At 41.6% G+C, this 15,466-nt stretch overlaps 2 protein-coding genes across 2 annotated transcripts in view; one reads left to right on the top strand and one right to left on the bottom strand.

Moving 5' to 3' along the window:
- LOC137253034 (uncharacterized) overlaps positions 1-381 on the top strand; it is a 26,542-nt gene extending 26,161 nt beyond the window's left edge. Inside the window, exon 9 of the mRNA XM_067789295.1 lies at positions 20-381. The gene's annotated coding sequence lies outside the window, so the exon portion shown is untranslated. The remainder of the gene's footprint in view (positions 1-19) is intronic.
- Positions 113-2,611, bottom strand: LOC137253032 (coiled-coil domain-containing protein 174). Its single transcript, XM_067789280.1, has 2 exons — positions 2,538-2,611; positions 113-2,466 (listed from the first exon to the last, which is right to left on the bottom strand). The coding sequence occupies exon 2, from the start codon at positions 2,435-2,437 to the stop codon at positions 623-625; it is 1,815 nt and encodes a 604-aa protein (XP_067645381.1). The 5' UTR covers positions 2,438-2,466; positions 2,538-2,611; the 3' UTR covers positions 113-622.
- Positions 2,612-15,466: the final 12,855 nt, after the last annotated feature.

Consider the following 15,466-nt stretch of genomic DNA (forward strand, 5'->3'; position numbering starts at 1 on the left):
GTTTCTTTCTTTGTTATAGTTTCTACTAGGGATGGACTATTCGAATAATTAGTTAGCCGACTAGCCATACTAAAACAGCACCAATTGGTTCCAAAATAAATTTGCATTAATAGGGACTCCGTACGCTACTTGGGGTCGCATCTTTGGTGTCCGGGCGACACAGCAACCAACCAACCCTTGCTTGCTATTCGAATGGATAAATCATCTCCGATGTTCAGCTTAACGCCAGGCAATGGTAACGCTGACTATAAAATCGACAGCTGTATTCTTAACTTGATACTGGAGCATAGTAATAACTTATTTTTATACATAATATACCATATATTTTAGAATTATTATTATTTATTTTTAATAAAAATAACCAATTAGAGAACAACCGAACTCCATTTTTTTAGTCATAGCGATCCGAAATGTGGGTATATTCATACGAAGCCATCGGAAAATGTTCCAAGAGACAAAAAAATGTTATTCTTGTAATTAAAGACTTGTAACAAAAAAATGCTAAATTCTAAAGTCATAGCTCGGAGTTCAAACTGATTCGAATATATATAACAGCACATTAAGCCGAAGTATGATCGTTTACTAAATATAACAGCAATATTTGTATAAACTTTCTTTTGCATCAGTAATCTGCCTTTGCCGCCCAACTGGATTTCGTGGTTAAAGTCCCCTGATCGGAATTGTTACGTAGAAAACGTAGGCCTGCTTCGATCGATTGCTCAAGTTGATGTCCACTTTTTGGTTTTTTAGCATGTGGGGGAGTAACGTAGCCCAAATCTATTGGCGGAGGTATAGCGGCACCCATATGAAGCCCTTCCTCTTCCGGCTGCTCGCAATGACTTTCACAGTTCCGTCGATGAAATTGTCTTTTCTTTTTGGATGTTTGATGAGTAATGAAGCTTTCATCGGTTTCCAATAATGTTGCAGTAGAAATGTGTTTGTTGGTAGGAATTGTTTCCAATGTTAGTAGTGGTGGTGGTGGTGGTGGCATACTTGTGAAATTTGTACGCTTTAATTGATATTGATGATGTTCGGTTGGTGGTGCCGATGTTGATAATTCATTGACGACTGGAGCGAATTCTGTGATGCGTTCAGCGCGTTTCTTTTCATTCCATTCTTCTTGCGACATGGGCACACGTTCGGGCCTATATACCCATTTTGGTTCCGATTTATCATCGTTGTCTTCTTTCAATTTTTGGCTTGCAATGCCCAATTTTTCTTTGTCCCACGGACGCACATATTGTTCACGCTCCATTTCACGTTGCCGCTCCTCTTCTTCTTGTTTACGTTTTATTTTTTCAGCTCGTTTGCGCGCTTTACGCTCCGCTTTTGTTTCTTTTACAGCATCGTCAGCGTTTTTCTTTTTACTCTCTTCCTCTTCCAATGGTGGTAAGCCAAGACGTGCCCTTTGTCTATTCTTCGCCGCACGCACACGTTCTGCTATGATCTTTTCGCGTTGTAAACGGAGCTCTTCGCGGCGTTTTTGTTCAGCAATTGTACGTTTTCGCGTCTCTTCTAGCTCTTTTTGTTGCTTTTTACGTTCTTCCTCGTCTGTAGAGAATGCATAATAGCCAACACCATGTTGACGGGCTTCATCGAAAAATACATCTTGATAGTGCACATCTATTTTATCTAAATTTTCAAGCTCTTTTCGCTCCCAATTGGCGCGTTGCTCATCATGTTTGGACATCATCGATATACCATCACCAACGACACTTTCGCTTGGCATTGGTCCAATTAGTGTATCTTCATCCTCGTTTTTATCCTTTGTTTCATTCATTGTTATCATCCAATTCGCTTTAGATTGATCTAAGCGCTCGGGCATACTGGTGGCCAATTCAGCATCTCGCCTTTTGACTGCTTCTAAATCCTCACGCAAACACTTTCTTGTGCGTCCCAAACAATCCGTATATTCTACCCAGTCTCCTTCATCGTCATCATCGTCATACCTTTTGTCAGTACCCCTTTCGGCTTCACTATCCGTATCGATGTCGCTTGAAATTACATGATTTGTTGATGTATTTTCATCTTTCCCATCAGCAACATTCACACGCTCATCTTGATGCTTACGATTGAACAATACTAGGCAATTATCATCCGAGTTAAGCTGACCACCAGTGCGGGTCATGCGTTCATAGAATTTGCTTTTAGCTTCTAATATACGCCTCGATTTCTCCAGCAATTGGGAATCTTCATGCTCGTAAACAGTAGCATCATCTTGCTTTTCAACCTCTTTAGCTCGCAGCTTTTTATCCCGTTTGCTTTCGCGATCAGCGCTATTGTAGGAACTTCTATTTGAGTTGTACTCGTTTGGTTGATTGGAAACCACCGTTGTTGCTTTTGCTTTGTTAACTTCTGCCTGTTTTCGCAGCAATTCCGCTTTCAAGCTTAAAAGCGATGATAAATTTACATTAATTGCTTTGTTTGGATCGTTCATTCTTCCCGTTTGTGGATACCAGCATAAAACTCTTAGAAATGGTCAGAAAATTTATTAGAAATATATACGTCAAACACATAACTCTGAAGAAAATATTTACGAATAGCGGTAAAGGAAACTCCAGTTCCCAAAATTGCAAAAAAAAATTACGAATGTCAACTCAAGGCACATGAGTGAACTGCTGGTGTTGCCATATGCAGAAACAATTTTTGCTGAATTTATAACAAGTGTGGTTCCCTACAAGAATACTGACTATCATATGACTATCATCTGATTGTCAGCAATGTCAACCTAACGATCAGCGCCTCATACAAACTTTCTATCACAAACTTAAGGGGACCTGCGCAAATGTGATGTAAACAACTGTGTACGTGTGAGTTTGTTTCTCCTTCTTATACACCAACATGGCCTACTGATTAAGTATATAGCCGTACTGCTCACTCTCATTCCTTTTCCTGGGTCAGTGCTGACACTCTAAGTATCAAAAAGTGTCATAAATTATAGTTTACTGTAGATATCAGGTTTGACTGTTTTACTATCATAAATGACCATTGTTATATTCCGCCAAAAATGAAACAATGCTTTTTGCTTTTTATTTACTTTATTTCATTACGTTTTTAATTTTGTTCTTATTTGTTTAAAATAACTAGTTTTATAAGAATTCGAGTTCAGAATGTTAAATTTAAATTCAGAAAATAACAAAACAACAGAAGAGCGCTTTCCCCATGCGGAAACACATTTAAAAATTAATCACCACTAACCACTATTATTTTTCGCGTATCAATTTTTTGAGTGCGCCCCATACATTCCGACAACTTTTGGTATTTTTTAATATTATTTTCGATTTTTTTTCTTTTAGCATGGAGCTTTGAAATGCTCTCTTTTTCATTTTTAAACTTATTTTTTATATGGTTTTCGTCGGTTGAAAATGGCGGAATTTAAAAAATAACAAGACAACCGTGATAATCATTTGATTGTCATATGACTGTCAGTAGTGACAACATGATTAAATCGGATAAACTGTTCTCGCATACATAAAATTCCGTTGAGAATTATGTATCTGTCTCACATGCATAATGGTATCTGCTGTATGTTCTTTTGTTCTGTACCAGGTGTCCGAAGCTTTGCCAGTTTGAGTCCTTATTCATTATTATAGGCTGTCGTTGGGAACATTCGGACATGCATGAGCGAACAAAGGAACATACATAAATTTGAGTATCAATGTTTACGTCATCGCAGGATCAGCATTGTCCATGGCGGAACGATACAAGGTGGCAGCATGGTGACATACCTACAAACATAAATACAATTTCCATGTACTTTGTTTTTGTAAATTCGATGGACAAATGTCAAAATCGTACTGATCCGGAAGTTGATGTATCAAATCAAATAAAAAAAATGTATAATCAGCTTCCCATGCTGCCACCTTGTATCGTTGCGCCATGGCATTGTCAATTACAAGTGTGAGTGCATTAGTAAAACTATCAGCGTGTCTTGTAGGGCACTTAGCCAATTTACTTTTGTATTTTATGAACGTATATTTATTATGTGGATAATATATATATTAAGTTACAAATTATTTAATTTTTAAATTATTAAATATTGAAATCTTATTAATGTTGTATAGAAGCGTCAGCTTAGTTCAGTTGGTAGCGATTCAATGAATCTGTCTCCGGTTGCATTTCGAACTTGCAACCGCAAGCGAATGACAAGAGGAAGCAGAAACGAAGAAGAACTGCCACATGGAATGGTGTTGCCAGATGCTGTGTGCTATGTGTGTCCCCACATTACTCCCCCCTAAGTGATGGTATTAAGGCTCCATTACTGATACTTAGCATAGACTTGACTTGGCTTGCGAACTGTCACTTACAGTTCTGTTAAATGAACATTGCATGTTACTGATTACTCAAAACTTAACTTGACTTAGAAGTCTGTTGAATTTTGATTTTCTATGTAAGTTCTAAGTGACGTATACATTTTGAGATGCCATTTGTTTGTTTCCATTTCATTTTGACATTTTGTCATACAAATTGACATTTATTTAAAAATAAATTTCAACGCTGATTATGATGCCAGATTTTATGCGCCAAGTGGAGTATAATCGTGGCTAAGTTGCCAAGTTTACGCCAAGTCAAGTCAAGTCTATGCTAAGTATCAGTAACGGGGGCTTTACTGTAGAATTTTGTTGTAGTGGTAAACTTGTTGAAAGCGACGGTTGTTGAGGCATGTTTGAATTGATGAGAACACGTCGGTGAGGTAGTTCTCCAAAAAATTCATCACTTGCTACATGAGCTGGCTTGAGACGTTCGATGCTAATGTTGGAGTGCTTGCCATTCACGTCGACAGTGTAGACTCGCTCATCTACCCTTTTGATTATTTTATGTGGGCCTGTATAAGGTTGATCCAGGGGACGCTTGGTTGCATCGACTCTTATAAAAATATGGGTGCATGTAGATAGTCCTCCAAGCAGAACGTTTTCTGTCGGCAATGGTGTGTGGTGGGAGCTGGCCGAATAGTTCTCATATGTTTGCGGAAATCGTTGATGAAATTATGTGAGTCTACTGGGGCTTCTGCGTTCGTGAAGAATTCACCAGGAACCTTGAGTGTCGTTCCGTATAAATATTCGGCTGGTGATGCTTTTAAATCGTTCTTGTAGCACGTTCTCAATCCCAGCAAGACTGTTGGCAACGCTCGGGTCCACTGGGGAATTTGGTGGCACATAATGGACGCCTTGAGGGTACGATGCCATCTTTCAATCAATCCATTAGAGGCTGGATGATGCGCCGCGGTTCGAATTCGTTTGCCTCCAACTAATCTCGACAGGGCCGTGAATAATGCACTTTCGAACTGCGTACCCTGGTCGGTTGTCATAAGCTTAGGGCATCCAAAGTGTGCGATCCAATTACAATAGAAAGCACTTGCGACTGTATCTGCTGTGATGTCCTTTATGGGGACAGCTTCCGGCCATTTAGCAAATCGGTCAATCATCGTGAGACGGTACCTATATCCTTGTGACTCTGGCAAAGGCCCGACTAAATCCAACTGTACATGCTCAAATCTTTCATCGGGACTGTCGAAAAAGGTTGGTGAAGCGTGTACGTGGCGATTGACTTTTGAACGTTGGCAAGGGAGGCAGAGGCGAGCCCATCGGGTGATGTCTTTGTTCATGGACGGCCATACGTATCGCTGCGCGACTATTTTGACTGTGGCTCTCCCACTGGGGTGTGCTAGATTATGCAGTGCGTCGAAAACCTTACGACGAAGTTCTGATGGCACGAATGGTCTCACGTGATTGGTAGAAATATCGCAATGTACTACTTGTTGACTATGGCCGAATGTCAGTGAATGAAACTTGAGCGATGTGTCGTTGTGAACCAACAGTCTTTGTAGCTCCTCATCTGTTGTTTGGGCTCGAGACAGTTCGTCATGGTCAATTGCCAATGGGAGGTGCATAGTGTCAATCCGTGAGAACGTATCCGCTACATTATTGTTAATGCCGGAAATGTATTGAAAATTGGTGGTGAATTGGCTGATAAAACTGAGCTGCCTGATTTGTCGAGGCGATGATTTGTCAGATTGTTGTTTAAAAGCGTAAATAAGGGGCTTGTGGTCGGTCCTGACAACAAATTCGCGACCTTCTACCCAATGGCGAAAATTCTTTATTGCCTCGTATACCGCAGTCAATTCCCTATCGTACGTACTATAATTCTTTTGTGCCGGTGACAGTTTCTTTGAAAAGAATCCTAAAGGTTGCCAAGTGCTGTTGCTGTTTTGCTCGAGTACTGCTCCGAGCGCTGTGCTGGAGGCGTCACATGTGATCCGAATTTCGGCTGATGGACATGGGTGTGCAAGTAAAGTGGCCTTCGCGAGATGGTCCTTTATGGAAACGAAAGCAGACTCTGCTTCTGCTGCCATGGCACTGGCCTTCGATCGTTTTTCTTTGAATCTTTTAAAAATTCTTTGAGTGGAGCTTGAACCGTGGCGGCATTTTTCATGTGGCGTCTATAAAAATTCACAGCTCCAATACACCTTCGTAACTCCAAAATGGTATTTGGCTTCGGGAAATTAAGCAGGTCTTTAACTCTATCCGGTAGTGGTGTTGACCCGGCCGCTGATAGACGATACCCCAAAAAATTTTCCGTGGCTGCACCCAATACGCATTTGTCGGCGTTAACACATAGGCCGTATTTGCTCAGCCGGTGGAATACTGCTCGCAGATATTTTTCGTGTTGCTGCTCACCTGTTGATGCCACTAGCAGATCGTCTATGTATGCGTATACGAAGTCGAGACCTGCTAGTGCCTCATTAATGAAGCGTTGGAACGTTTAGGCTGCGTTGCGGAGTCCGAATGGCATGCTTACGAACTCGTACAGTCCAAATGCGCGCTTGAGGTCGATTGTGGAAAACATATTTTTCTTTGCTAAAATTGTGGAGTAGTCATGAAGTAATGAAATCGGATACCGATCGGGAACCGTTCGCTCATTCAGTCTGCGGTAGTCCCCGCACGGTCTCCAATCCCCTGATTTCTTCCTGGCCATGTGTAAAGGGCTGGCCCATGGGCTGTTAGACGGTCTGGCATGACCGAGTTCGACCAGTAACCGGAATTCGTCCTTAGCAACTTTAAGTCTTTCAGGGCATAATTGCCGTACGCGTTGTACGCATGGAGGGCCAGTGGTTGTAATGTAGTGTTTATTGAATGTTTGGTTGCCGTGAGGTTGGACGGGTTACCTAACAGTTCAGGAAAGCTTTTGAGGATGCTTGTATACCTGCTCGTACCGCTGAGCGCCGTAATGTTTGTGATAGGTGCTGTAGCGAACGGCCCTGTGCTACGTGAACCGGAGCTTCGATCGATAATACACGCGCGCTTCAGATCCACCATTAGCCCATGTTCATGGATCAAATCGGCGCCGATGATTGGGTATGGGACATTGGCAATGCAAAATACCCACCGGATCGGATGTTGAAAGCCAAAGTCGAGCAAAATTGGTTTTTCGCCAAACGTTTCGATTTGGGTGCCGTTCGCAGCTTTAAGTCGAAGTGCTTTTGGTGAAAGGTTGTCTTTGTTAGTGGGTGGAGTTACAGAAATATCTGCGCCAGTATCGACGAGGTACTTCGTTCCCGAGTTGCGGTCGTATATAAATAAAAGGCGGGGTAGATTTTTACCACCAGACGTCGCCGAATCTACTGGTGGCTGCTTGCGTTTCCCTGTTCCTTTTCATATGTACATGGTTGCGTGCACCTGTTTGCGCGCACTCCAAACCTACGATGATAGAAGCACAATGCTGGTTGCCTGCGTGGTTCTGAGCTGAGCCGTGTACTTGTGGTATTGTTTAGGTTTTGCCGACGCCGAAAACCATCCTCCGGTACTAATTGTATAACCTTTGTTGTCAGGTCTTTAACTTGCTTCGTCAGCTTGTCGATTTGTTCCGTTAAATTGCCATTGTTTGAAGCAGCAGCTTGGGAAATAGGCATAACGCATCGACTAGCAGCGTCGCGTTGTACTTCCATCATTTGGTTTGCTATTTGAGCTAATTTGGCGTTGTCTGTCTCGTGTATTCCAGCAAGCGCAAGCTGTACTTGTGTGGGAAGTCGTTCAAGCCAAATAGTGCGTACGAAAATGGGGTTGAGTTTGTTTCCGCCTAATCTATGTATTTCGGCCAGGAGTTCGGAAGGACGTCGATCACCTAGTACCAAACCAGACAATAACATTTTGAACCGTCGTTCCTGTGAAATACCGTAATGGCTTATCAGAATTTCTTTGAGTGATAAATACTTATCAGTTGTTGGAGGGTCTGTAAAAATACCCTCGATGACAATAAGTGCGTCTTGATCGAGACGGGCGATAACAGCGTAATACTTCGTTGCGTCAGACGTAATCCTCCTCAGCTGGAAGTGAGCCTCCACCGTAATAAACCATAGTTCAACTTTTTGGTTCCAAAAAGGTGGAAGTTCCAGTCGTTCGTATTTATCGATGTTAGTTGCAGAATGCCATGGCTTTGTCTTTTTGCGATGTAGTGCCGCTTGTACAAATCACGTCGGGGTCACCAATTGTGGTTGTTAACCATTTAGCCAATTTACTTTTGTATTTTATGAACGTATATTTATTATGTGCATAATATATATATTAAGTTACAAAGTGTGAAATTATTAAATATTGAAATCTTATTAATGTTGTATAGAAGCGTCAGCTTAGTTCAGTTGGTAGCGATTCAATGAATCTGTCTCCGGTTGCATTTCGAACTTGCAACCGCCAGCGAATGACAAGAGGAAGCAGAAACGAAGAAGAACTGCCACATAGAATGGTGTTGCCAGATGCTGTGTGCTATGTGTGTCCCCATAAGAGCTCTTTTATATTTTGTGAAATTCCAACGAAAACACTGCGTTTTTTGCTAATCCTTGACATTTCTCTTGCTATCCGTCGTTGGTTATTCTCTATCAGCCCAATTCTAAACAAAAATTCCGTTCGAGTTTTTTCCCTTCTCCCATTCCTCGTATTCTAAATAAAAATTCTTTGTGTGTTTTTTCACTTCTCTCTTTCCTCCTATTCTGAACAATGTTCGAAAAAGCGGAAGCCGGTTATGGGTGGAAAGTAGGCTATCAGACCAATTCTAAATATTCTCGCGGAATTTTGTTCTCGCGGATTTTTTTATTCCCGCGGAAAAATTCCTCCAATTCTTTTCTCCTAGGGAGAACAATAATTAAGGGAATAGGAATTTCGAATTTTCGAAGTCAGCTGTTTTGTTAATTTCGTTACGCATTTCTTATTTTGTTTAAAAAATTGAAAAGGTTAATTATTGTTGCGAATTTGTTTGAAATTAAGAAATAGGGTTTAAAAAAATTCACATTATTGCATTTCATGTGGTATTCACTGAAATGAGTAATGAATTGGTGCCACAGCAACATCAACAAAGGAGCATAAGAAGAAGGCCGGCGGGATACCACAAATCCGCCGGAGTTGCCTGCATTCATTCTGCAAAGCAAATTCATATGCCAAAATCTATTTAAGCCTTCTTAAAAAATCCTAGCGCAATTTCTGGATGGCTGCATCAAATATACGAAGAGCTCTTCCGTTGCTTATGAGATACTTTTCGACTTAAAATAAAGAATATTGTGGTTATTGTTGTATTAACAGTGAGAATATTGTGGTATAATGTAAATACATATTTTAGCATAAATTTGTATATATAAGTGTTCTTTCTTAAAAGAACCAATTTCTTTTAACTATTTTGATGCATTCCTTTTAATTTACCAAGTGAAAAAACTCCTATGAAATGGCAGAGAAATCTCCCTCTCCCTCACATTCATAATACCTACTTTTCTCCCATAACCGGTTTCTGCTTTTTCGAACGTTGTTCAGAATAAGAGGAAAGGGAGAAGTGAAAAAACTCACAAGGAATTTTTATTTAGAATACGAGGAATGGGAGAAGGGAAAAAACTCGCACGGAATTTTTGTTTAGAATTGGGCTGATTATGAATGTGAGGGAGATTTCGCTGCCATTTATACGAGTTTTTTCACTTGTTAAATTAAAGCGAATGCGTCAAAATAATTAAAGGAAATTGGTTCTTTTAAGAAAGAACATTTATTGTATTGTATTTTGCTAAAATATGTATGTACATTCTTCCACAATATTCTCACTGTTAATACAACAACAGCAACAACCACAATATTCTTTATTTTAAGTCGAAAAGTATATCATAAGCAACTGAAGAGCTTGTCAGGTTGTGGGTGTAGGGTGTACCTTGGCCCGCTCGAGTGGTACGGCCGAACTCCCAAGTCGGTGGCAAACTTACCTAGAAAGACAAAATAAAAGTAGGCAAAAGTAATAATTGTTATACACATTTTTATAAGTCACAACTTAAAATTTTTCAAAACCGGTTTTTTTTTCCATAAACCAATTCACAGTACACATCTCTAACGGCCCCAATTGGCAAAACAGCTGACTTCGAAAATTCGAAATTCCTATTCCCCAATAATTGTTCTCCCTAGGAGAAAATTATTAAGTTTTCAAATTTCGTGGCAGCACCTGACGGTAAAATTACCCTTCAGCGATTACTCTATAAATAATGTAAGGAATACTCCTTTGGTAGCATAGAACTGCTCCAAATCTAATCTGTATTCATACAAAAAATGTGCTCCAATTAACATTGCGATGTCCTAGGAAAGGAGTAGGTGATCCCACTCTCGCTTTGTTTGTGAGTATTCCATAGAATACATACGTGAGAGTACTTTCCAAAGTACTTTCACTGTAATACTCCATGGAGCACCCACAGAGGATCATATGCCAAAGTACTAAAGAGGAATTGTGTCGGAAAGAATTATCGGAGTGAATTTAATTTAAAATGAAAGTAAATGAAGAGGGGCAATACACCTTTTATATTTTATACTACGAATATTCTTATGTTATTTAGCATTTGCGTGAATAAACAAACTAATATTTCTCTATACTATAGTATGTATACATAAAACCAGTGCGCGGTTGCATTTTATCAGAGTTGCCAGAGTAAAATTTTATTATCAGTTATTTGTATGCAATATTTTACTTTTGGCAACTCTGTTCGATCGTCATCGTGTCGTGATCACGGTCGTTAAATAACGAGCAATGATCGGTTGATGGTGGTCCGCAAACGCATTTCAAAGGAGTATTGTTAGAGTACTCCAACATGAAGAAAATGGAACACGTACCCTGCAAAAATTGTTGGATTACGTGTTCCATTTTCTTCATGTTGGAGTAATCTAACAATACTCCTTTGCAATGCGTTTGCGGACCACCATCAGCCGATCATTGCTCGTTTTTTAACAACCGTTATCAGGACACGATGACGATCGAACAGAGTTGCCAAAAGTAAAATATTGCATACAAATAACTGATAATTATTTTTGTTGCTTACGGCCTTTGGATTATAACTTTTTAAATATAAACGAGCTCTAGGCCAAATATTTGTATATTCTTAATAAAACACAATACGTGAATGTTTAATATACAATTATTGTTTGCGCCTAATTGGCATCTCTATATGTAATCATATCAAACGTCAATAAGTGGCATTGGCAGCACCGACTGTCAGCTGTCAATGGCTACTTCCGTTTAGCTTATAGTAAACAAACAAAGAAAAACAAGTGCAAGTGTTTTTATAATCGGCTATAATCCTCGCGTAAGTAAACCTTACAACCCGCAACCCGCATTTTAACGCTAACATTTTGGTCCACCGACCCGGATCGCGCAATATTTCCGCAAAATACAGTCCACATCGCTTTAATTTTATAAATTTCATAAAAACCCGCAAATTAAAAATGTCTTCGTTGAAAGTTCGCGATTCTGCTTTAAATGCATTAAAGCGGCATTTGCAATCGAGCAAAGCCGATTCGCTTGCAGTCGATGCAGAGGCTGCAACCACATATTTGCAATTGCTAGAGGAGCAGTGGGAACGTTTCTGCAAAGCACAAGAAGTGGAGGTGTCGTGTGGCGACGAAAACACAGCAGTAGAAGAGCAGGCACGAATTCAAGGTGAGGAGTGGTATTTGATCACTAAATCAAATTTTAAGCGCATTCTTGCGCCACAAAAGCAACCAACTCCGACTGCACCTGCACGCGTGCCGCTACCGAAGCTGCAGTTACCATCCTTTAGTGGCGATCCAACAAAATGGATCACTTTTCATGACGCATTGTGTTTACTAGTGAATTCCAATGCAAGTTTGTCGGACGGACAGAAGTTGCAATACTTGCGCAATTGTTTAAATGGTGAAGCATTGGAATTATTTAGTAGTTTTGCTGTAAGCGACAGCAACTACAGTGAAGCTTGGGATATGCTGACAGCACGCTATAAAGATATGCGTATTATAGTGGATAGCCATATAAAAGCATTATCATCGATTGAAAAGGCATCGAAAGACTCCGCAAAAGCAATTAAACGCGTTTTAAATTTAACATTGCAGCACGTTGGTGCGCTACGTGCCTTGAAACGCCCGGTGGAATTTTGGGACGACTGCCTTGTCCATTTGACTGTTTCGAAATTAGCCTATGAAACGCGAAAACAGTGGGAATTATCGCTTGTAGCCGACGATGTGCCATCGTTTACATCGCTTCGAGATTTTTTGGAAACGCGAGCCCGCTCTTTGGAGATGGTGCCCGCTGCCGCAAACGCACGTACAACTGCAAAGAACGCTTTGCATACAACATGCAACCAATTAGTACCAAAAAATCATCCATCATCAAAAACCGCTAAAACCACATCGTGTACATACTGCAAAGGTGAGCATCGAATCTACACTTGCGAAAAATTCAACCAACTCGACGCGAGAGCAAAGCTATCCACAATCAAATCAGATGGTGCATGTCTAAACTGCCTTAGTGAAGGACATGTTTTCGCTAACTGCCGCAGCTCGTCATCGTGCCGCATATGCCAACGCCGCCACCACACGCTTCTTCATGCTGGTCACAATACAAACGAGGCAGCTCCTGATATCCAAAATGCCGTCCAAAACAACGTAACGTCGCACTACGCCGATGCTGAACGCGTAGTATTACTAGCTACTGCTGACATTTTATTGCAAGATAACTCCGGCCGCTGGCAGCCAGCCAGAGCACTGTTCGACAACGGCTCACATGCTTCATTCATCAAGGAGCCCTGCGTTCAACGACTTCGTTTACCACGAAATACGTCATCAGCTTGCGTCACGGGTATTGGATCCGTACAAGGAGGTCGCACAAAGGGTGAGGTCAAGTTATCCATAGCGCCAAAGTCACTAAACTCTAAATTTCACGTGAGTACGCTTATTTTATCTAAAATTACTAACGACCTACCAACAAACGCCTTGTCCGAATCACGGTGGCCGCATGTCATTGGCTTACCGCTTGCTGACCCTAACTATTTCAAGCCTGGTCCGATAGATGTCTTGATTGGCATGGACGAAATGGACAAGTTTTTACTCGACGGCTTAAAAAAGGGTGAAAATGGCACTGCGATGGCACAGAACACCGTGTTTGGGTTGGTGCTGTTTGGGAACGCGATTCCCTCACAAATAAAACTCCGGGTAATCTCAACGCATTATTGTAATACGCAACTAACTGACCTCCTCGCTAAGTTTTGGGAGCTGGAAGAGCTACCATCTAGTAAGTTTTACACGCCCGAAGAGTTATATTGTGAGAAGTTATTCGACGATACAACACAGCGCGCAACTGACGGCCGATTTATTGTACGTTTACCACTAAAACCCGAGGTGTTGATTGGTGAGTCGCGTAACGCAGCCGTTCGGGCATTGTTGCGAATGGAAAGCAGGTTCGCAACCAACAAAGACCTTCACGAAGAGTACTGCAAATTTATGAAGGAGCTTCTTGACTTGGGTCATATGGAGCTAACTACTCCAACAACGCAAACCGCATACTATATGCCACATCACGCCGTGGTAAAAGAAACAAGTTCCACTACTAAGCTTACGGTCGTATTCAACGCGTCAATGAAGACGTCGTCGGGGCACTCGTTAAACGACGCGCTAATGGTTGGGGTTCAGCTCCAACAAGATTTCTTCCCGATTTTAGTCCGCTTCCGCACCCATCGCTATGGTATAATTGCAACCTCGAGAAAATGTATCGACAGGTCTACGTCGATAAACGGGACGTCGACTATCAACGCATTGTATGGCGTGAGCATTCATCGCAGCCAATACGCGACTATCGTCTATTAAGGGTTACCTATGGGGTAGCATCCGCTTCTCATCTCGCTGTCAAATCGTTGCAACGCGCGGCACAAAAAGCTGGCGCGTTATATCAAAATATCGCAAATATCGTTACGTCAGATTTTTACATGGATGACTTGCTCTCCGGCTCCGACTCTTTCCAAGAACTGACAGCGCTTCAACGTAACATCTCGCACGTCTTATCTCAGTGTGGATTCGAGCTCCGGAAGTGGGCAACAAATTGCAAGCCATTGAGACAACAGATGCCACATGCGTCTACACAGGTGTCTCATCTCTTGGCTGATGGAAGTGATATCCGAACTCTAGGATGTATTTGGCACACGGATACCGACTCTCTTGCGATAGCCTTCAATATAGAGCCACTCCAGTGCGAATTAACAAAACGCATTTTTCTCTCCGATACAAGCAAGATTTTCGACCCTCTCAGCCTCATATCTCCATGCACCATTCGCTCAAAAATTTGGTTGCAAAGAATTTGGCGTTGTAATGTCGATTGGGATGAGTTAGTTCCGCCTGAGATAGCTACAGATTGGTTAACGCATAGAAAAGAGCTGGCCATGCTTTCATCGCTGAAGCTAAATCGCTGGCTTGGTACTAGTCCAAACGCCGACACAGAGTTCCATGTTTTCACTGACGCATCAGATGCTGCCTATGCAGCCGCTATCTACTGCCGCACTCAGTCATCGGACGACGAGATAAACGTCGTGCTCAATGCTGCGAAAACTAAAGTAGCTGCGCTAAAAACAACTCCGTTACCTCGTCTGGAACTCTGCGCAGCTCATCTAGGCGCTAAACTCGTCCGCCTAATTCAATAAAGTTTTGGTCACAAACTTGAAAAGCTGTACGCGTGGTCAGACTCAACGATAGCGTTGGCATGGCTGCAATCAAATCCAAATCGTTGGGCAACGTTCATTGCAAATCGTGTAGCCGATGTACAAGAAGTCTTGCCGTCATCGCATTGGAGACACATCATCTCAGAGCATAACCCTGCAGATTGCGCTTCTCGGGTTCTCACACCTGCACAGCTCCTCGATCACCGCTTATGGTGGCAGGGGTCACACTGGTTATCCGAAACCGATCGTTTTTGGACGCAGCACATAACGAAACATACTACGAATTTGGAACTGAAATCAATCAAAGCTAGTTCTAATGTAACGCAAACGCACGAAGATTGGGATTTACTAACGAAATTTCACTCTTACAACAAACTCAAACGGGTGACCGCACATATACTTCGCTCCATAAACAACGCTCGCATATCTGCTCAGAAGTCGAGTGCACACGAACGGCTGTCCGGACCGTTAACCTGCTCTGAAATCCGCAAAGCCGAATTA

Source organism: Eurosta solidaginis, chromosome 1 (genome assembly GCF_040869045.1).
Source record: "Eurosta solidaginis isolate ZX-2024a chromosome 1, ASM4086904v1, whole genome shotgun sequence".
Lineage (NCBI taxonomy): Eukaryota > Metazoa > Arthropoda > Insecta > Diptera > Tephritidae > Eurosta > Eurosta solidaginis.

What these genes read in the sequence shown, in the direction of transcription:
- LOC137253032 (XM_067789280.1), bottom strand. Translation starts at nt 2,437, where the DNA reads ATGAACGATCCAAACAAAGCAATTAATGTAAATTTATCATCGCTTTTA.